At 43.0% G+C, this 23,917-nt stretch overlaps 1 protein-coding gene across 1 annotated transcript in view; it reads right to left on the reverse strand.

Moving 5' to 3' along the window:
- EPHA6 (EPH receptor A6) overlaps positions 1 to 23,917 on the reverse strand; it is a 786,690-nt gene that overhangs the window by 238,853 nt on the left and 523,920 nt on the right. Inside the window, exon 8 of the mRNA XM_061628042.1 lies at positions 10,277 to 10,385. Coding sequence (XP_061484026.1) covers positions 10,277 to 10,385 — 109 coding nt within the window. The remainder of the gene's footprint in view (positions 1 to 10,276; positions 10,386 to 23,917) is intronic.

Below are 23,917 nucleotides of genomic sequence, written 5' to 3' on the forward strand. Positions count from 1 at the left end.
ATATAAATGAATGGAATCAATTTATTCCTTTGTAAAAAAGTGAAACGTACACATGGGGATCCTCCTGTGATGAGGCCAAAACCTGTTCATAATACCTGACACTTTTGGACTGATAGGAATGCCAGTGACAGGAATTTTAACATGGATATAATATGTTGCTGTGCACAGAACATACAGAAATGCACCACACTCCTCCACTGATTTTCCATGCAACTTGTGTTCAATAACACATGTTCCATGCACCTTGTGTTAAACCTTATGTGCCAGACAAGGACACACTGGATTGTATTCAATGTAGCACTGAGTAAGAACATAAGAACATAAGAACATAAGAAGAGCCTGCTGGATCAGGCCAGTGGCCCATCTAGTCCAGTATCCTGTTCTCACAGTGGCCAACCAGGTGCCTGGGGGAAGCCCGCAAGCAGGACCCGAGTGCAAGAACACTCTCCCCTCCTGAGGCTTCCGGCAACTGGTTTTCAGAAGCATGCTGCCTCTGACTAGGGTGGCAGAGCACAGCCATCATGGCTAGTAGCCATTGATTGCCCTGTCCTCCATGAATTTGTCTAATCTTCTTTTAAAGCCATCCAAGCTGGTGGCCATTACTGCATCTTGTGGGAGCAAATTCCATAGTTTAACTATGCGCTGACTAAAGAAGTACTTCCTTTTGTCTGTCCTGAATCTTCCAACATTCAGCTTCTTTGAATGTCCACGAGTTCTAGTATTATGAGAGAGGGAGAAGAACTTTTCTCTATCCACTTTCTCAATGCCATGCATAATTTTATACACTTCTATCATGTCTCCTCTGACCCGCCTTTTCTCTAAACTAAAAAGCCCCAAATGCTGCAACCTTTCCTCGTAAGGGAGTCGCTCCATCCCCTTGATCATTCTGGTTGCCCTCTTCTGAACCTTTTCCAACTCTAAGTAAGTAGTTCCACAATGGAACTTCCCTCCCTTTCATTTCCCTGCATGCCCCTAAATCTGTTATAGGGGTTCCCCCAACCCTCTGGAACAGATTTGGGCAGGCACATGGGGAGGAGGGGGGAAATCCTTGTACTTGTAGGATGAGTTAGTTGAATACTACTCATTATTTTTTAAAAATAATAGAAACATTGCTAAAATCAGGAATACACACGCTCTCACTGAGAAAACCATCAGCCACTGGTTTGTTTCCCTCTCTGTTCCTGACTGTGCTGAACATGTGCATATCTTCCAGTTCTTACATGCTTTATACCAATATATATTTTTCTTGGGCAAACAGTTAGGCAAGAATGCAAAGAACGATACATCTAGTCCAGTGAGCTCAAGGGTGCTTTTGACTTGTTTTTCTTAAATATCAACCCTGTCAAAGTGCCTTTGAAATGGAGTGCAGTTTCGGATGGCTCTGCTGTTCGAAAGCGAAAAATCCAAGTGAGTTACTACAAGTCACATGTGTGAGGCAAAACAGCTTTTTTTAAATCTTAGATCCTGGTCTGATGCCAAAGTATTATCTGGTTTTCAAACCAATGTGTGAAATTTAGACCACCTCAGTCACTGTTTCCTCTTTTGGTTGCTAGAAAACGTCTATAGTGAGAACACAAGAAGCCCCAATTGGCACATCCCTTACCTGTAAGGTAAATCTATGTTAATTGTAAAGACCCAGCAGTTCTCCCAAGGTTTGCTAGGAACTCTTTGTCATCTTAGATCTGCCCCATGATCTTTGAACATCCAATGGCTTACCTGTTTACTGCATTCCTGCCACTCTTGTCCCTCAGACAAGTATGAAATTTTCATTCATTCATTCAATTTATATCCAGCCATTTCCTAGTTGCTCAGGGTAGCTCACAACATTTAAAACAATTGAGGAACAGCTAAACTAAACTAAACGTAAACACTGACACTGAAAAGAGTTCAATCCATTGTTCTTAGTCCCTTCTTTCCTTAATTTCATTCTTCCTCTTCAAATTCTTTTCTCAGTTCCTGTGCCTCTCCTTTTCCTGCCAACAGCACTCGGAATCCTCTTTCTTTAGTACCATATGAGCATTACTTTATTACCTTTTTTTCATTGGCCAGTCCCTTCCTCTACTTCCCATCTTCTTTGCCCATTTCCCCACAGGCTTTTGATTCCTCCACTTTCCCCCTCTTCAGGCTCACCCTTCCTACAGCCATCTTTGTCTCTGGGCTCACTGTTACTTTGGCTTTGTAATTTCTAGGACTGTTCTCACTCAGGTTTAGGCCCCATCTGCACTATGCATTTAAATATTATACCACTTTAAGCAGTCATGGCTTCCCCCAAAACATCCTATAGTGAGGGTTGTTGCAGAAGTTGTTAGGAGGCCCCTCTTCTCCTCAAAGAACTACAGTTTTCAAAGTGGTCTCACGCTTAATCCCTCTTCCCAGGGAATTCTGGAAATTGTAGCTCTGTCAAGGAAGAACATTCCCGCAAACGTGGGGGCGCATTTACCTCCACCCCCTCCTTTGGAAAGAGGACTTGAGTGGTTTTTCCCGAGGAGAGGAGGGAGGTCATGTGGGGCCAGCTGACCATTCCTGGGGGGGGGGCGAGAAGGCTTAAAAGCCGGCTCTGCCTCCAACGTACCCTCTTTGCTTTTTTGTGGCACCCACCCTCCCATCCTTTCACTATGGGCTTGTCTAGTTGCCATTTAGGGGCTGAGTAGGATTTTTTGGGGGGACATGTATTTAGCCTCCCCTTTGGTTTGCCTACTCCATACTGCGGGGTTTAATTCAATTGGCTGTATATGGGGGTGTGGTGCCTTGCCTTATGTGAAGTCTGGGCAGGTGACGAGGTTGGGGGGTAAGAAGCAGTATATTTAGGCATTTTGGGTTTGAGGGCACCCTCTAGAAATCACCTGGGCTTGATGCCAGGGTTGGAATTGGGGGGGTGCTCCTTGTGGTCTGGCATGTGCATTTGGGTGAACGCCAGTACAGCGGGGCCCGGATGTGCAGGTTGGGTGCACACCCAAAGCTGGTCTAGCAAGGAGTGAGGTTTTCCTTCTCATTCTTGGTGGGGGAGCTTCAGTCAGTGGCTGGTTACATGCCCAGGGGGCTAGGGAGCGAAGTCCCCCCCCTGCAGAGGTAGCCAAGGCTTCACCTGCCCTGATGGATTGAATGTGGATAATTTGATTAATTTGGCCTGCATGTTGTCCAAAAAGTTGTTCTATTTTAAATATAACATCGTTCAAATGACTGTGTCCCGAGTCTCCTTTCTGGGTGTGGGGGCAAAGAGGGGTCTCCTAAGCATTCTCAGCACCCTTAACAAACTGCAGTTCCCAGGATTCTTTGGAGGAAGCCATGACTGTTTAAAGTTGTATAATACTGCTTTAAATATATAGCACAGATGGGGCCTACACATCTTTCAGCCTTCCTACCTATTCAAGCAGCTTCCCCTTTGGCTTTTCCCAGCCAAAATAAACTTTAATTTCCTTTAGAGAAGCTGGATGGTCTGTGAACATTCAGTTTCTGCTAAAAACTTCATTTTTTTCCCTTACAAGAATATTCATTAACATCCCATGATGTCACAGGAGCTTCACTTCATTGCACAGCTTCACTGAACCTTGAAAAATCCTATAGCAATACAGAATTCTTCTACTTATCACACAAAAGTTTAAATTCCCCCATAATATTTTTATTCATTCAAAACTTGGCAGAGCTGTTTGCTGTTAGCAGATAATAATTCAGTTAAATACAGATGCAGGTGCTTATCTCCTTATAACTCTTCAGTATGAATAGGCTCATCAGCAGCCTTGTGATTCAACATTACATCAAATTGCAATTCTAAATGGTGAATAAGAACACATCTGTAGGATACCAGCTCAAATTTACACTTTGAAATTTGTTTGAGATTCTATAATAAATTGAGTATTTGTTCTGAATTGTCTTGCCATGTCTCTTTATCCTGATGTTTAAGTAACTTCAGGAAAAGAATTCATATCTTATGTACCGTATATTCCGGCGTATAAGACGACTGGGCGTATAAGACGACCCCCAACTTTTCCAGTTAAAATATAGAGTTTGGGATATACTCGCCATATAAGACTACCCCTGCTTATGACATGCAGGTACTTAGCAGGAAAACTGTCACTTATAAACTTATAAATATTAATATTTGGATTGTCCAGTTGTTTTGTTTTTGTGCCTAGGAATTACCACCAAAAACTGGGGAAAGATGTGAGAAATCTTTTTTTAAAAGCAACATTAAATGCCTAGACTCTAGTTTCCAACACTATGGAGTATTTATTGATTGATTAAGAGAATTTATATCCTGCCCTTTTGCTGTTAAAAACAGAGCTCAGCACAGCTTACAAATATAGTAAAAACAATAAAAATACACAATCAGAGAAAAACAAGCCAAAATGTTAGGAAAAGGAGTCTTTCACACCACATGCTCAGTTCTAAATACTGTTGCAGCAAGTTTTACAAGTTCCTCCAGTATTCCACTGGTGCAGGCACTCAGACATTCAAAGTACTGTATGCTTCTTAGGTTTTATAAAAGCAGAGCTTTGCTTAACTCAAAATTTCTTCTCCCTTTGATAACCACATCTACACAGGTTCCACCTCCATACTCAAAATGAAACTGAGCCTGGAAGTGTACAACAACCCCACACATACCTTGCTAATTTGATTATCAATGCCAGGATGTCTGTCTTATCGACTACTCTCCTGCTCCCCCCCCCACACACACACCGGGCATCATGAAAGACCCAGTCCTGGGCTCAGAAAGAAAATAAATATCTGGTCCTCTTCAAAGTATTGATAAGCCTCTTGTTTTAATTGAAATAATAATTATAAATTCTTATTCTTATCACTAATGGGAGTTAATTATCTTGCATATGCTGCTGTTGCTTCTATGGCTGTAATGGAGTGAGGTTAAAGATAAGTGAAATACAAATAGGAAAAAAAAATACAGAAGGCAGTAACACTTTCCTAAATGTAATACCATACCAACCACAACAAGATTCCTATAAGGCAAAAAACTAAGCATCTCACAACCAGTCAGGATTCCTAACCAAAAACCAAAAATATGATAAATGAAGAAATATTTATATAAGCATAACTATCAAATATATTTATTATTTACACAAACTGTAAAGATATTTATAGTGCAATCCTAAATTTATTTATTCAGAAGCAAGTCCCAGCGTATTCAATGGGGCTTACTCAAACAGGGACAGAGATGCAACCTCAAGTGATAAGCAACTTCATTCACACAACCCAAAATTCCGAATCATGCCACTTTACACTGTTTTGCAACTGTTTATACTTGTTTTTATGGTTATTGGATTTTAAATGGCTTTATTTCTTGTTGTGAGCTGCCTTGGTTTCCAACCCTACCTCACAGGGTTGTTGGAAAGACTCCATACACACACGCACACACTGCAGATGTATAAATACATACAGCCCATATAATAGTTTATTGTCAAACCAATTGGTCATTGCAGAAAAATCAGTATTAGTTTTTTAAAAATCAGTATTAGTTTCCTACAGAATAAAAACTGCAATACCTAAGTAAGCCCTGCCTACTTGCTTTAAAATAGGACTGGGGGGGGGGAGCAGAAAGAGAACACAAACATAATTCTTTTTTACATTCACTCCAAAGTCCCATTGATTTTCAGCACATTCATAATCATGTCTACTCAAAAGTAATTCCTACTGAATTCAATAGGATTTACTCTGGACATATGGGATTAGCACTGTTTTTACCCCCAAAAGCAACTATTGGGAAGGTTTTCAAAACACTGCCCAGGATCTGACTCCTACACACAACAGGGGGGAAAACTGAAATGTATATACCTACCCAATTTATGAGATTTTCAGATAAACAGGAGGGGAAACCACCATTTTCTGGCCTCGCAATGAAGTTTTGCAGACACTGCCTCCAAACAAACACTTCACTGATTGGCTGAAATCCTGAACGGGCGGGGTTAAAGCTACGAAGTGCTATACAGTAGTTTAAAAAAAGATTTAACCGGGGGGGGGCTGACGTTTTTATATATATATCGAGAACCGCACCACCTAGAAACTTATTTTTTTTTTAAATGAAAGCTGAGAATCCGGGCCACCTAAGGGGCTAGCCGGGCGCCGGGTGGCATGCTTAGAATCCGGGTAAAACCCGGCTATCCAGGCAATATGGCAACCCTAATAAGATGACACCCGGCGTATAAGACGACACCCGGCGTATAAGACGACCCCCGACTTTGGAGAAGATTTTCCAGGGTTAAAAAGTCATCTTATACACCAGAATATACAGTAATTGAAAGAATCCATTCAATGCGGATACATTAAAAAGCTAAAATAGTTTCCAGTGTTCTTGATGTTATCCAATAAATGTGATGAAACAAGAAGGAATCCAAAGATGACTCTCTCTCCACTAAAGTAAGAAGCACTCAAGTGACACTTCAGAATTGAGACTTCAGCTTGTTTGCTGCACAAAATCATTTCAAAGGTCTGTGGCTTTGATGATTGCATTTATCCTATCTATCTTATTTGATGTCTGTTAGTAAAGTTATTTACATACAATCTTATTTAATCTGTCACAATGCTTTTTAAATATTAACACCAATGATTTAAAATGAAAAGTGACACCAATTGGTCATGTGGATTTAATCTGCCACACAGAATAGGCTACTCAAAAAAGTGGTATAATAATTTGAGCGATGCCAGGTACATCCAGAAAAGATAAAACGAAACTTCTAGCAGAAGCAGAACCCAAGATCAGGTGCTAGTCTCCCAGGGCTATCTAGATATGTGAAAGCCCAGAAAATACATTTTAAAATGGGGGGAGGGAGGGGAGAGGAGCTCCTCCCATTTTTCTAGTGGAGAAAAATATTTTTTGGGGGTGGGGAATTAAAAACTATGCAAAATACTCTACTTCAGAATGATGTGTAAATGCTTTTGAAAGTAGTTTTTTAAAATAGTATTGTTAAAATTAATTACAGCATATCTGCAAATTTAAAGAAAGTAATGTCAAGTGAGAATAGTAGCACTCAGTGGGCTGGTTCCCATGTAATGCTAAACCATGGTTTATTATTATTATTATTATTATTATTATTATTTATTAGACTTATATACTGCCCGACTAGCAATAGCTCTCTGGGCGGTGAACACAAAGAATACAATAAAATACACAATATAATACAATAAAAACATAAAATAAGAACAATCTAAAATCAATACAACAAATATGAAAATCAGGTTAATTTAAATTGAAATGCTTTGGAAAAGAGGAAGGTTTTAACCTGGTGCTGAAAGGATAACAGTGTCGGTGCCAGGCGCACCTCCTCAGGGAGACTGTTCCACAGTTCGGGGGCCACCACTGAGAAGGCCCTAGATCTTGTCACCACCCTCCGGGCCTCTTTATGAGTCAGAACCCGGAGGAGGGCCTTCGTAGCAGAACGTAGTGTACGGGCCAGTTCATATCGGGAGAGGCGTTCCAACAGGTATCGTGGTCCCGTGCCGTATAAGGCTTTATAGGTTAATACCAACACTTTGAATCTGGCCCAGAAGCATATTGGTAGCCAGTGCAAGCGAGCCAGAACAGGTGTTATGTGCTCGGACTGCTTGGTCCTTGTTAGCAATCTGGCAGCCGCATTTTGCACTAGCTGTAGCTTCCAAACTGTCTTCAAAGGCAGCCCTACATAGAGCGCATTGCAGTAGTCCAAACGCGAGGTTACCAGAGCATGTACTACTGATGTAAGGTCCTCCTTACTCAGATAGGGACGTAACTGGGCTACCAACCGAAGTTGGTAGAATGCATTCCGTGCCACCGAGGCTACTTGAGCCTCAAGTGAAAGGGAAGAGTCCAGAACGACTCCCAAGCTACGAACCTGCTCCTTTAGGGGGAGTGTAACCCCATCCAGGATAGGGTATGAATCCACCATCCGATCAGAGAAACCATCCACCAACAGCATCTCAGTCTTGTTAGGATTGCGCCTCAGTTTGTTAGCTCTCATCCAGTCCATTGTCGCGGCCAGGCAACGGTTCAGCACATCGATAGCTTCACCTGAAGAAGATGAAAAGGAGAAGTAGAGCTGCGTGTCATCAGCATACTGATGACAACACACTCCAAAACTCCTGATGACCGCACCCAACGGCTTCATGTAGATGTTAAAAAGCGTGGGAGACAAGACCGACCCCTGCGGAACCCACATTGGAGAGCCCACGGTGTCGAGCAATGTTCCCCAAGCACTACCTTCTGGAGTCGGCCAGCCAAGTAGGAGCGGAACCACTGCCAAGCAGTACCTCCAACTCCCAACTCTGCGAGCCTCCCCAGAAGGATACCATGGTCGATGGTATCAAAAGCCGCTGAGAGATCAAGGAGAATCAACAGAGTTACACTCCCTCTGTCCCTCTCCTGACATAGGTCATCATATAGGGCGACCAAGGCCGTCTCAGTGCCAAAACCAGGCCTAAAACCCGATTGAAATGGATCTAGATAATCAGTTTCATCCAATAGCGCCTGGAGCTGGCTAGCAACCACTCGTTCCAAGACCTTGCCTAGGAATGGAACATTTGCTACTGGTCTGTAGCTGTTGAAATTTTCTGGGTCCAAGGAAGGTTTTTTCAGAAGTGGTCTCACCACCGCCTCTTTCATACGGCCAGGGACCACTCCCTCTCGTAAAGAGGCGTTTATCAGTTCCTTGGCCCAGTCAACTGTTCCATCCCTGCTAGTTTTTATTAGCCAAGAGGGGCACGGATCCAGTACCGAAGTGGTTGCACGTACCTGTCCAAGCACCTTGTCCACGTCCTCGAGCTGAACCAACTGAAACTCATCCAATAAAACATGACAAGACTGTGCTCCGGACACCTCATGAGGATCAGCTGCTATAAATTGGGAGTCTAAGTCCCAGCAGATGCATAAGATCTTATGCTGGAAGTGCTCAGCAAACTCATTACAGCGGGCCACCGATGATTCTACCGTGTCCTGAAGGTCTAGATGGAGTAGCCCACGGACCACTCTGAAAAGCTCCGCTGGGCGGCAAATAGATGACTTAATGGTGGCAGCAAAATGTTGTTTTTTTGCCGCCCTCACCGCTCCTACATACAGCTTGGTAAAAGCACTAACCAGCACATAATTGCATCCGTCGGGAGTTCGCCTCCATTTCTGCTCAAGCCGCCTCCTATCTTGTTTCATTGGTCTCAGCTCTGGAGTGTACCAAGGAGCTGTATGAGCTCTACACAGGAGAGGGCGCACAGGAGTCAACAGCCCGGGTCATCTCCGTATTCCACAGATCAACCAGGGCTTCAACAGGAGCGCCAGTCCTATCAGCCAGAAAACCCCCTAGAGCCCTTTGAAAACCTTCAGGATTCATTAGTCTCTGGGGGCAGACCAATTTAATAGGTCCCCCACCCTTGCAGAGGGAAGAGGCTACTGAAAGTCTAAACTTCAGCAAGCAGTGATCTGTCCATGACAAAGGGAGAGATGTAAAACTCCCCACATCCAGATCACTATCCCCATGTCCAGTAGCAAAAATAAGGTCTAGAGTATGCCCTGACACATGCGTTGGACCACTAACATATGAGATAGCATAACCCAGAACGAGTGAAACGTCAAGCTCATTTGCTCACCCCTTCCATCTCCTTCTCCTGTGAGGCTGAAATAAGGATTTTGCTAGTGGGCTCCTTCAGATGTCTTATTTATTGTAAGATGTGTGCGCTTAATGCTGGTCACATGTGCTCCATTCAACTTCATTTGAATGAGAAGGGGAGAGCAGAGGAAGGTGAATTCCCATTTGCACAAGCAGAACAACTGTGCAATGTTGGATTCCACCGAAGAAATGTTTCCTTTCATCATACATTGATAACAATGTAAATGTGCATAGATTTCCATTTTATTCCAAATTTACTGGAGGAAAAAAGGAGAGGGAGAGAGTTCCCCCCCCCCGGCTTCAGAACTGTTGAAAATGTTACATCTCTAAAGTTAACACAAGAGGACACCTCATCATTTTGCTCTGGCACTTAGAGCCAGCTTGGGGTTGCAGAAGGTACTAGTAGTCTAGCGGTACACTGGTAGCCTAAGAAAAAAGGCTAGAAATGTTTCCAGATTATGTGAAGTGGGTAAAGAGAGATGCAGAGCTGTCCGGAATCACCATTCAGACCTAACCCGCCCTCCCATTCCAAATAGTCCAGTTTCCCCAACACTGGCACAACACTGGGACAATAAATAAATAATGTCAAACATAGATGTACTCTGCATTTTTTATGAAAAGGTGGAGTATAAATGTAACAAGATAGCAAATAAATACTGCTCTGCACAAATATGAGCAACAATGTCAATGTTAGTTACCTTCCAGTAATGAGGAAGAAAAGAGTGAGAATGACTAGGAGCGTGAATCCTCCAACAGCAGCTGTGGCAATAACAAGAATCTGCCCCTGTTCTGCTGCCATATCTGAAGCTGAAACAGAAACACACAGGAGTAAATCTCTGAGTAATGGTTTTACTTAGAAGAAATCACATTAATCTATCAGCCAGATGCACCAGTTTTTAGTAATGACAATTGTTATGATTTGATTGGTGTTTCAGGAATAACAGAACAATAACGTTTATTTTTGGAGTAAAATGGCAGTGGCATGATGCCGAGGGCAAGAGAAAAGTAGCAGGCTTTTGTTTTTGCTGATTCCTGAAAACAATATAGTAATAGCTACATATAATTTCATTTATATGACTGTAGCATTATCTACACATCATTTATAATTTTGGTCTACATCAGTACCAGATTGGGGGTTGCATCATGCTGAACTTGCCACTGCCTTGTCCCTCCCCCTTTACATTCTGGTAAGTGGCAGCAATGCAACAAACCAAAGTTTCCTGGTAAGTAGCAGCAATGCAACAAACCATCCACTACTGGTCTACATTTTATGCTCACAACAGTCCTGTGAGGTAGACTGCACTAAGAGTTAGTGGTCCAATGAGCCCTATTATTTGCAGAGAAATTTGAACCTGGGGCCCACTGCCAAATCTAACAGTCTATTAATGTGAACCACATTAATCAATGTCCATATGTCAATAAATTAGAAAATATGTTCCATTGACTGATAATGGCAAGGCTAATGATGGCAAACAAAAATATGATAGTAGAATCCAAGATTAATCTGGGCAGAGGGTGTTTTCTGCTGTGGTAACCAGAATGTAGAACTCCCTGCACCAATAGTTTCAATTGCATCCCCCCTTTTATTGGCGTTCTCCTGCTGCTTGAAAACTCCATTTTATCATTTAATTAATTTCCTAAATATGGTGGTGGTGGGTTTGTTGTCTCAGTCTTGGCTCTTTCTAGTGTCTGTTTCATTTCTACTTACTGGAGTTATATTTTTTAGAGATTTTTGAATAATTTTGCTTAATATTACTTGTTGCATTGTTTTATTGTATGCTGCCTTGAGTTCCTTCAAAAAGAGTCTTTTTTTACAACACAAATAGCAGGCACAGGAGACCTGATAAAAATCAGGATTATAGTGGGGAGCAAAGGATTAAAGCCTCCTGATCTTCCCATACCATGATCCATATCTGGACACCCCCTCCCCCCCCAAACACATGCCTGCAATTTACTTTTAAAAAGCCATTCATGGAATTGCTAATTGAATGGCACTATGTCTAGTTTGCCCCTATATTTTTAAAGAATTCTGCCCTTCATTTTTAATTTCCACTGAATTTAGAAGGATTGAATTAAAATTAAATGAATATAAAATTTCTGTCCAATTTGCAATGCACACCATCATTATACGTCTGGCAATAATTTCCTGGTATGCTGATGGCATCAAATCCTGTACACTACGTTCAACATCAAAGGTCCTCCTCCGGGTGCCTACTCCAAGGGAAGCTCGGAGGCTGGCAACAAGGGAGAGGGCCTTCTCAGTGGTGCCCCCCAAATTATGGAATGATCTCCCTGATGAGATGTGCCTGGTGCCAACACTGTAATGTTTTCAGTGCCAGGTCAAGACTTTCCTCTTCTCCCAGGCATTTTTAACAGCATTTAAATAGCACATTTTTAACTTGCTTATCAGTTTTTATGGGTTTTAATTTGGTATGGTTTTAAATTTGTATATTTGTTTTTAATGTTTTTAATTGTTGTAAACTGCTCAGAGAGCTTCAGCTATGAGGTGGTATATAAATGCAATAAAATAATAAATAAATAAATGACAATAGTGCATTTCATGTTCTTTGTCATAAACTGTTCATGCAGAAGTCAAGCATGCGAAGTGATTGTAAAAGTGGGGAGATGAAGCTTTCTATCAAATGCTAAATAAGTAATCCCCCAAATTCCAGATAGCTAGTAATGTTCTAGCAATTTCATAGTTCACATCATGTTCTGCTCATTTTACTTGTAAAAATTCAGCCTAAGAAAATATGATACAATTCGTAACTGTGCATGTAATAAAGAAGTTTCTAGGAATGCAATGTAATCTTTAAACTATGAATAGCTGCTTTAAATAAAGCAAAAAGACATTTTAAGCACTAAAAAGAAAAGGAAATGATGAGTGCACACTGCCATAATTTAGAAAAAAGTAGAAGATACAGCCCTCTTTGGATAAGATCAACACAAGAAGAGGTTTGACTTGATTATTGAAATTAATAGGTACAAAAGAAATGATCAAGGACCGACTCCAGACAAATGATGCCCCGCTTGCCACGCAGCTGACGAGTGGGGCATGGTTGCCGATGGGGGTGAAGTCACTGCCTCCATCTTTTAATGGGGCAACGTCGCGCATCGCGCCTGTGATGCGAGCGCAATGCGCAGCGTGAGGAGCTGAGACTTAGGACTATTTCAGTCCAGCCGCCCCTCCTACCTTCCTCTTTTGCTGCACGACGCCCACCCCACCCTCCCTATTTCATGGTGTGCCTATGGGGTCACTTCGGGGCCAAGTAGGAATTTTTATCCTGCCCACCCTCGTTGGCGGGCAGGTTTTTTGCCTGCTCCACACTATGGGATTGGGAGGGACTCGGGTTCGGGGGTGTTGTGTTCAATAGGCTGATTTGGCTTATTTGGCTAATTGAAGTATTCAATAGGTCATGCCTCACACGGCACTGGTGTGGGAAGGGAAATAGATAAGGACAGCTAGGTGGCTCCCTTAGGCACCTTTGGAGGTGATTGGCGGTTCCAGAGGTCTGTTTCTCAGGGCTTTATGGCTTGAGGGCAGGATATGGGCAGCTTCTGGGGCCAACTTATCCTCATCTACCCAGGGGCTATACGGCCCCAGGTGGGGATGACGTGGGAAGGCCCCCCTACTCACCTGCAAGGTGTGGCCGGGGTAAAGGGTAAGCAGATGGGCTTGCCCTTGCCCCAGCAGGGGCTGGTCGCCCGAGAGCTGTGTGGCAAACTAGTTGCTTATAGACAGTTTCTGCACCTAGGTTTCCCTCTGCAGGTCACTTTAAATTGGGTTTTTGTTTGCTATAATTTAAATAAAGTGGCCCTTGTTCAATCCAAGCTGATGTCTCTGTGTTTTATTTTACCCCTCAACTGCAAATGCAAATCAATTAGCTTCAGATGTCTAGCAGAACTATTGACTTCTGTTCCCACACAGACTAGCAGAAGAGATTGTTTAAAACTCTGGGTGGTTTCAAAAAAACATTTGTAACAAGGAATTGGGGTGACTGTGTTTAGTAAGCACATGCAAGCTCCTGGGTTTGTAATTGTAATTGTAACAATATTGTAATTGTTTGAACTCTGTGTAAACTGTGCAGGACTTTGTGGATTGGGCAGTCAACAAATGTTATGAATGAATGAATGAAAGAACAAATTAAGTCACATATTTCTAATAATATTCACTGCAAATTATGTGTCTAATGCAGAAATTTGCTACCTGAGCATTTAATTTTTGTAGATAGATATGATGACTAGTTTATAGTAATGAAAGCAAAGCAGAATTTTACTGTAGGTTAGTATTCCAGGTAACATTTGCTTCTGGCATTCAAGAAAGCCTTAAAACCCTTTTTACTTTTGCCTTCCCTTAAAATAATTTGGGTGATGTAAAGTTTATCTTCTGTGTCTGTATCTACTCAATGCTTCATACTCTGTCTGATTTTCTCTTTATTTTATTTCTTTCTGTATGTCACTTTGTGAGAGCTTTGCTCTGAAAATGACTAATAAATAACTGGAATAAAAAAGTAGGTTGCCTGGAGTAAAGTTGACTAGAATATTTGTGATTTGTCACATCAGTGGCTGACTTAAGTATTGTTGGCACTTATTATTATTATTATTATTACTTATTGTTACTTGAATGCAGTGGTGTTATGGGAAATTCAGAAGTGTAGGGTCCCTTCATGATAGTGATGCCATGCCCCCTCACACAGCCAAGTTCCGTCCCCCAGCCACATCTCCTTCTAAGATTATACAACCTTCTAAGATTATACAGTAAAATGAGCTTTTAGTCTCTTACTTGTTTGGAGTACTTTCTCTTAGTGATGCATGATAACGATAAGCAGAGTCTCCATGTGTTGCCTTTCAGTCAGATCTACCATTCTCTGTGTACATACATGGGAAAATATACTAAGATGCTCTAAGGCAGCCTTTCTCAACCGGTGTGCCTCCAGATGTTGTTGGACCACAACTCCCATCAGCCTCAGCCATTGGCTGCTCTAAGGTAAGGAACTTCGTTTGCTAAGTTTCCATTCTTGGTTGCCATACTAAGACTCAGAGTAACCGCATTTGGACAGAGCTTTTGAGTTTTAGGAGGAAACTTAAGCATGGAAATTCTTGATCCTAACCTCTGGTGTTGGCTGCACCACACACATACACTGTTACGCATATCCATTGCATTTCACCTTACGATGTATCTCTCTCTCTCTCACACACACACACTTTGTCCCCCCAAAAAACATATTTTTCTTTCTTTCCCTCCCCCCCTATTACTCCTGGCTTTGGGCTCCAACAAAACCACACATCTTCCCTCTTTTGTTTTTGCTGCTGGGTTGAGAATAAGATCCTTGTTAAACATACAAACTGGAGACCGTACAGCAGAGAAAGAGAGAGAGACCAAACTCCCCTCCCTCCTTCCTTCCTTCCTTCCTTCCTTCCTTCCTTCCTTCCTTCCTTCCCTCCCTCCCTCCCTTCCTTCCTTCCTCCCTCCCTTCCCTCCCTCCTTCCTTCCTCCCTCCCTTCCCTCCCTTCCCTCCCTTCTTCCTTCCTTCCTCCCTCCCTCCCTTCCCTCCCTCCTTCCTCCCTCCCTCCCTTCCCTCCCTCCTTCCTTCCTCCCTTCCTTCCCTCCCTCCCTCCTTCCTCCCTTCCTTCCCTCCTTCCTTCCCTCCCTTCCTTCCCTCCTTCCTTCCCTCCTTCCTTCCCTCCTTCCTTCCCTCCTTCCTTCCCTCCTCCCTCCTTCCTCCCTCCTTCCCCACTTTCCCTTGCTTTCTTTCTCTGCCTTGTCATCTCCACACTCTTCAGTCCTTCTCGCATGCACCTTCTCCCACAACAGAAGGAACCAATCAGCATAAAAAGGGAGTGTAAGCTACTGAAAAGAGTGTTCAGTCTGACTCTGATTGGTCTCAATCAGCAGGAAAGGTCACTGGAGACAGAGGGACCCTGCTTCCCACAAAAACTAAGATTCCTCGACCTGGGATGACTACACCCTTGCTTGTATGAAGCAGTTTCCAAAGACTATATAAGACTAGATCTTGAGATTGGGGCAGATGAGCTATATGAGCTATCAGGCAACTAACTGTCAAAAGGTTTGAATCATTAACAGTCTATTAGAGCTTAATAGAAATTGTAGTTGCTTTTCTAATTGAAATCACACATGCAAATAGTCACCAATTCAGTTCCTACATTCACACTGTCCTGGTTCCCACCAATAGAATCACACTCAATTCTCGACTTGATTATTGCCAAGGGCTTTAATCCATAGTTTAGCACACAACTTGAACATACAGCTTACAAGATCTAACATCACTACAAGGAACAAAGCAGCATGGCTACTCAAGCAAAGATGTTACCGCAATGCTTAACATGCCCCCTTAATCCAATTAATAAAGGATGGGACGGGCACAGCTTATATGGAAAGTTCATGTGGGAAAAGGCAGTCCTTCAGGTACCACCAAAGTTCCAATTTGCCCCAAGTAAGTCTGTCATTGTGCATTTGTTTTGAATTTAATTTATCTGTTGATATTCTCTGTGGAAAAAAAGTATAGGTGATTATTTGTTTTACTGGCCTAGGGAGAAACACTACAGTGAAAAGATTAGAGTCATCACTCAAATCTCCTTCTTCTCCTTCCCAAACAGTGTGCCGCCCTGGGCCACTGCTGGGAGGAAGGGCGGGATATAAATCAAATAACAAATAAACAAACAAATAAATAAATAAATGAGTGGACTAGGGATTTACCTATTCATCATCATTATGATTCTATCTAGAAAAAATCCACAGTATGAACTCTGAACACAACACAAGCCTTGCTGGTTAAGAGCATTTTCCTTCCCATAGAGGAACTCCCCTATGAGCCTATGAGGAAAGGTTGCAGCATTTGAGGCTTTTAAGTTTAGAGAAAGGGTGGGTAAGAGATGACATGATAGAAGTTCATGGACATCCAATGAAGCTGAATACTGAAAGTTTCAGGACAGATAAAAGAAAGTACTTCTTCACACAGTGTATAGTTAATGATGGAACTCGCTCCCAGAAGAGGCAGTGACAGCCACCAACTTGGAGTGCTTTAAAAAGGATTAGACAAATTCATGGAGGATAACGGTATCAAAGGCTACTAGCCACAATGGCTATGTTCTGCCTCCACAGTTGTAAACAATATGCTTCTGAATACCAGTTGCTGGAAACTGCACATGGGGGGGGAGGGTGCTTTTGTGCTACAGTCCTGCTTGCAAGCTTCCCATGGGCATCTGGTTGGCCACTGTGAGAACAGGATGCTGAACTAGATGGGCCACTGACTGATCCAGCAGGCTCTTTTTATGTTCTTAATTCCACCAACACTCTCATAATAATATCAAATATAATATCATTTAACATTAAATCTACTAATTGTCATAACTCTGTCCCAGGCCTGAACAACTAAGGCAAACAGAGACAACCAGCCATATATGTTGGTTTTCCTACCTGTCTGGGACTACAAAATAGGATCACTGGAAGGGTTGATGGTCTGGAGCTAAGCAAGAAGTCAAGTGAGTGAGGATGGATAGTCCAAATGCAGCTTGAACTGAGGAGTCAGGACAGCTTTATAGGACCCATTAGAAACCTACTGGCCCCTCATGTCACTTGTACCTTGCATAGCTGCAGTCCCATCCCCTTATCTTGTGCAATGGTAATGCTGCAGCACCACAGAGGGCAGACGGGTAGCTTCTGCAAGCTGCAGAGAAAAGTGTCAGGGTCCCAGTCCCAGGTTTGAAGCCCATGACACTTTATAGCCGGAGGACATGGTTGGTGAGTTGTGTTCAGTTTAGTGGATTACAAGTTGCTCTATATAAATGACCAAAAAAAATTTTTTTTAAATACATAACCATTTTAGGAAAATCAGCAGTATGACCAGGCTTCATTTCATACTGAACCCCACGACTAAAAATTTGAAGACATCATGTACATCTCCAGCAGTGAGAAAATATACACGAGGACTGGTAGTGAATTACTGTGTAATTAGTCCACATGCAACCAGGAGACAGCAGACCTTTTCCTTTTCACAAGCTTTGGATGTCTCCTGTTTTTTTACTGTACAGCATGAAAAAGGTGACTTGAACTTAATTTAAAGGGTGCAAGGATTTTTCTTTAACAGGTTGAGCATTCAGCCATCTGTGAGCTGGCACCCTATTACCAGCTCAATTTTGTCTGTTAGCTACATGCCTTAGTTATTGCAATTTGACATCTATCAGCCAGCAGACCCTCCAGCAGAGTGAAAGATAGGAAAGTGACAGAAAGACAGCTGGATAGATAAAAGGGAACAGCTGTAAGACATATAGCTACAAACTGCAGGGACTGGAGCTTTAATGGTTGGGAATTAACTGTCAACAGTTTAGAAAGATACAAAGGCGATTAAAAACAACAGAAAGAAAAAAAGTATGTGGGTTTTCTTTAAAGCATGTACCAAAGGTCTGATAAATAACTTTTAATTCTCACTTTAGAAAAAAATTGTGTTAAATATGTGTTAAATATATGGACAGTCTTTAATATTGCCGCCCTGTGCTCCTACTGGGAGGAGGGGTGTGATATAAATTTAACAAACAAAGAAACAAATAAATAAATAATGAAAAATACATGAGAGAGAATCATGAAAAGATTCCAAAATGATGGCATGGTCAGCAACTATTGTCCTGCAGCAATTACTAATGTTGCATTTAAAAAAAAATACAAATGGCTTTTGTATCTCTACATGGTGGGAGAATGCTCCAGTTTTGTGTGTGGGTGTGTTTAATATAGGAGGCATCTAATGCTCCATTTCATGGTGACTAAAACACCCAGGACAGCACATAACACAGATATGAATATAATTTCACTGGATGTACAATGCCAATCTCTGCTGTTAAACTCCAATGACTGAAAATTGTTTATTATACCTAATTCCTGCAGGACTGAAAGTTTATAATCTTTTCATCAAATTTGTGCTCAGATATTAAGTTATTCTGTGCTCCCTAAAAAGACTATGCAACATTCTGTTTCATTTCCTGACCTCTCAATCTTACTTCCCTCCAATTACTCAACTTCCTTTTAATTCCCCACATATTCTTATTAATTCTTTCAGATCCTTATGTCCTTTAACCAACATGTTATTCACAGGCTATTTGTTGTGCTATTCATAGTAAGAACAGTAAAACAACATATATATCTGTTAGTCACTTCAATTAGCTAATCCCTTTCTCCATAGTTTCAGTTATTATAACAGGATATTACTGACATCAATCTACCTTATGAGATGTGGATAGTTTGGTTTTCTAAAATAGTTGATTCTTTGTGACCCTGTGCTGTGGTCTTCTGAGAACACATCCATGTAATCTCAACAACTTTATTAATAACAGAGAAAATGTTGATGAAAAGAGGTATGAGAACAGAGAAGAATGTATGAGGAAAGGGGCACATTTCTATAGCCTGTTGGGTGCATTCCACCATACATCTACAATCAAATGAGAGAGCTGTATGTCCTAAACCTGTGTAGGTCTGTCTGCTTTCTTGCCTTGAAAATCTTTGCTAGGAAGGACAGAAAAGTCATGATAAGAAAGCTGAGAAGGAGGCAAAAGTAATTGACTGTGTTTGGGGAACCTGTACCTGTTATGTGGAAGAGAACCTCAACCTCCCAAACCTTCCTTTTCCAGGAACTACAGAGACAAACTCATCAGTGCCTTTGTAACAACTCTAATCCCCACTCTTATCTCAGATATAGTTTCGTGCCTAGTAATCAAAACAGTTCACACTGGAGGAAGAAGGTAAAATCTGCAATGCTTACAAGGCCTGGAAGCAAAGAATGTAGGCATATAGAGATTAGTGACAAACCAACACAGCAACTGCCAGCAGCACTGTCAGGAATCCCACATTCTATTCCCTTATTGTTCTGGAAATTTACTTTGCTGTGTTCCACTCTTCCTAATCCCAGTTAAACTAGGACTCTCTCTACAATAAACAGGAGAATTGGAGTACATGCAGCTTGCTGAAACTTTCAATTCCTTCAGGTCATTTTAATTTATTTATTTCATTTGTGTACTGCTCATCCAAGTAAGTTCTTTGGGCAGTTCACATAAACAATAAAATATAAAACACAATTCACAGTAAAAAATATTTCCCTCTCCTTGTGTTACTCATCTGTACAGTTACAAAACACTATAAAAATATTTTTGATGTGTTCATACATCAAGATTATTTTTATGGAGTGTTTTCAGATGTACCCAGACAAAATGAATATTGATACAACTTTGTCTACAATCACAACAAGTTTGCTTTTTTCTAATGTCTTAGCAATGCACATGTGTACACAGGTAATATAGGAGAAGGGAAAGACATGGAAGAATTGAAAAATATGAAAACCTGGCAATTTTGTGTACAACATTCAGAAATAAAACAACATGGACTCCTAGGGCATCAGTTCCAATTTGGAAACAAGAGTCCAAAATGTGAGAAGGAATTTGAATGAGGACAATTTAACGCACTCTTAGTCAGGAAATATAATAGAATGGCAGTGTAGGATTTGGGAAGCAGTACTAGAGGGAAGGACCTCATGGAATGGAGATAGGGAAAAGAATGGGCCAAAGGAAATAAACATGGTCCAAATCCAGCTAGGAAGACAACTTGGGGCTTGTACTTGAGTATCTGCTCAGGTACAACTCATCTTTATGGCCACATTTCCATACACATTTTGGCAATTTGTTGGGCATTTCACTTAGGATTATATGGAGCCCCCCTGCCATGAAGGCAGCCATCATTTTTCCAAGCAGTGCTTCTGAAAATGACACTGTATCATCTTACAGAATCATTCCCATTTTCAGCCATATTTTGAAAACCTGTAGCGGAGGTCATGACTACTAGGTGCTTGGAGTGTTTTACCTTTACTTTTTTTTAGAAATAAATTAAAAGCTCTCAGACCATCTTGTAATTGTAAGCTAACTAATTCTTCTCCACTGAAAGTCTGATTCCCCCACTGGAATGTCTGCCTACCACTCCCAATCTCTGGGAGGGTTTTCAACCCAGCCAAGCTATGGTATTTGGGTGAGCTAACACATTCAGCCCAGCCCTAATCTCAGTAGTTTAGTAAAATCAGATTTTGTCAGGGCCCTGTCCTAGTTAAATCTTTAAACCTGTTACTGATTACAGATTATTTCAAAAGATATTTTATGCATTACTACATCTCTGAGTGAAGATCCTCCATGGCACAGAGTGGTAAGCGGCGGTAACGCAGCTGAAAGCTCTGCTCACAGCCGGAGTTCAATTCCAATGAAAGGAGGAAGTCGAATCTCCGGTAAAAGGGGTCGAGGTCCACTCAGCCTTCCATCCATCTGTGGTCGGTAAAATGAGTACCTGGCATATGCTGGGGGGTAAAGAAAGGCCAGGGAAGGAACTGGCAATCCCACCCCATATATACGGTCTGCCTAGTAAAATGTCGCAAGACATCACCCTAAGAGTCGGAAACAACTCACGCTACAAGTGCGGGGACACCTTTACCTTTACATCTCTGAGTACTCACATAATATAAAAACCTTTTTTTAATTGCTCCTGCAGGGTCAGACAGTCCTCTTTCTGCTTCATGCACCACCATTAATAACCATTCCAAAATTTCTGGGTGCTCCTCGTAATGATGTATCTAATTTCTTCCTACATAATTGAAGCAGCACAGATCCCATTCAGCCTAGGAGACTGGAAAAAGCATATCACAGAAATCACCCAGTAAGGGGCCAAGCAGCATTTAGACTCAGTGCCTGCAGGAGGAAGGGGACCACCATCGCCCAGGGGAGAAGGAGAGCCGTTTGCTGCTGCTGCTGCTGCTGCTGCCTGCCTGCTTGCTTGCTGCTGCTTGGATACCACCACCTTCTCCGTATTGGACTTCTGCTCTGCGGGGGTCACGCCTTGCAGGACCAGGCCCCCAGGTACTCAGCCAGCTGTTGCTGATATCGTCCACCTGTCCCTTCCCTGGAGGGGATACATAAGCTGGCTCGTTGAGGTGGTTCTCGCTTTGCAGATTGTGTAGCTTTTTGTGGGTCTTGAGTCATGGGCCTGGGAGAGAGGACTCAGAGCCAAGTGGGGAGATTTGAGGGCCCCCCAATTAGTGTAGTGATGGGTAGAGGGAGATAAGGCGTTGTGAGGAGGACTTGCCATGTAAGGGGAACACGGCACAGGCAGTTAATAACTGTGCCTTGTTCCGGTCCTCTCCACAACCGCAGGTTTGTTGGTTGCCCTATCAGCCAACTCTCAGGCCTCCGGATGCTGCTGCTAAATGCCAGATCGGTGCATAGTAAGATCATTATTTAATTGAGGATGAGGCAGCCAATGTGGCATGTATAACCGAGACCTGGGTGGGTGAGCAGGGAGGAGTCAGTCTCTCCCAGCTATGTCCGCCAGGATACCTGGTTCAGCATCAGGGTAGACCTGAGGGCGGGGAGAGGGGGGTTGCTGTGGACTATAGGAGCTCCATCTCCCTCTGCAAGCACCCTGTCCATGTTACTACTGGTCTGGAGTGTTTGCACCTTGTGTTGGGTCAATGGGACAGATTGAGGATTCTGTTGGTGTACCGCCCACCCCGTTGCCCAACAGACTCCCTAGCTAAGGTGACGGAGGTGGTCTCAAGTGTACTGTTGAGATCCCCCAGACTGTTAGTTCTGGGGGATGTGAACATCCATGCTGAGGCCACCTTATCCAGGGTGACTCAGGATTTCATGGTCTCCATGACAACCATGGGACTGTCCCAATATGCCATTGGCCTAACACATGTAGCAGGGCATACTCTAGACTTGGTTTTTGCAACTGGACATGGAGATGGTGATCTGAATGGGGGGGGCTTACATCAGTCCCTCTGTCATGGACAGATCACTACTTGCTGAAGTTTAGACTTACAGTGGCTTTTCCCCTCTGCAAGGGTGGGGGACCTATTAAGTTGGTCCGCCCCCAGAGACTAATGGATCCGGATGGTTTCCAAAGGGCTCTGGGGAGTTTTCCGGCTGATAGGGCTGGCGCTCCCATTGAAACCCTGGTTGAACTGTGGAATACAGAAATGACCCGGGCGGTTGACATGATTGCTCCTGAGCGCCCTCTCCTGTGTAGAGCTCATATGGCTCCATGGTATACCCCAAAGCTGAGAGCGATGAAACAATATAGGAGATGGCTTGAGTGCAGATGGAGACGAACTCCTAGTGGATGCAATTATACACTGGTAAGTGCCTATGGTAAGCTGTATTTAGGGGCAGTGAGGGCAGCAAAAAAAGAATATTTTGCTGCCACTGTCAAATCATCAATCTGCCACCCAGTGGAGCTCTTCAGAATTGTCCAGGGACTATTACACACTGGCCCCAAGGATGGTAGATCCATCTGAGACCCGCTGTAATGAATTTGCTAGGCACTTCTAGGATAAAACCTTTAGCATCTGCCAGGACTTAGACTCCAGGATTATAGCAGGTGAATCAAGCGAGCTATCCAGAGCACAGCCTTGTCCCGATTTTTTGCACAAGTTTCAGTTGGTACAGCTTGAGGATGTCAACAAGGTGCTTGGACAGGTTCCTGCAACCACTTCTGTGTGGATCCTTGCCCTTCTTGGCTAATAAAAGCTAGTAGGGATGGAACAGCCGGCTGGGCCAGGGAAGTGATTAATGCCTCTCTGCGAGAGGGGGTGGTCCCTGACTGCCTGAAAGAGGCAGTAGTGAGACCACTCCTGAAGAGACCCTCCCTGGACCCAGAAAATCTTAATAACTATAGGCTGGTGGCAAATGTTCCATTTCTGGGCAAGGTCCATGAATGAATGGTGGCAGGCCAGCTCCAGACACTCTTGGATGAGACCCAGGGTCGGATTAAGCTGAGGAGGGCCCCTAGGCTGATTGATGTTTGAGGCCCCCTATCCCCACGCTTCACCTACCTTTCAGTTGTTTTTTGCAGCGCGCGCAGGTTTGTCATCATTCAAGATGGCAGCCGAGGTTTCCCTAAGGAGCAGAAGCCTCTGCCGCCATCTTTGTTGATGGCAGCAATGCGCGCATGTAGCACACATGCATGCCATCAGCCAAGATGGGGGCAGAGGCTTCAGCCCCTTAAGGAAACTGCAGCCGCCATCTTTATTGATGGCAAATCTGCGCACCGCAAAAAACAACGGAAAGGTAGGTAAAGCAGAGGAATGGCGGTCCACGGATGCTTCCACAGATCGCAAAGGGAGAGCGGAGGGCCCCCTGTAGCTCCAGAGGCCCTCAGGCCAGTGCCCCATGGGGCCCCAAGAGCTCCAGGCCCCTAGGCTTCAGCCTACTAAGCCTAATGGATAATCCAGCCCTGATGAGACCGATTATCTGGATCCATTTCAGTCAGGTTTCAGGCCTGGTTTTGGCATGGAAAC

The sequence above is a fragment of the Rhineura floridana genome, chromosome 5 (assembly GCF_030035675.1).
Source record: "Rhineura floridana isolate rRhiFlo1 chromosome 5, rRhiFlo1.hap2, whole genome shotgun sequence".
Lineage (NCBI taxonomy): Eukaryota > Metazoa > Chordata > Lepidosauria > Squamata > Rhineuridae > Rhineura > Rhineura floridana.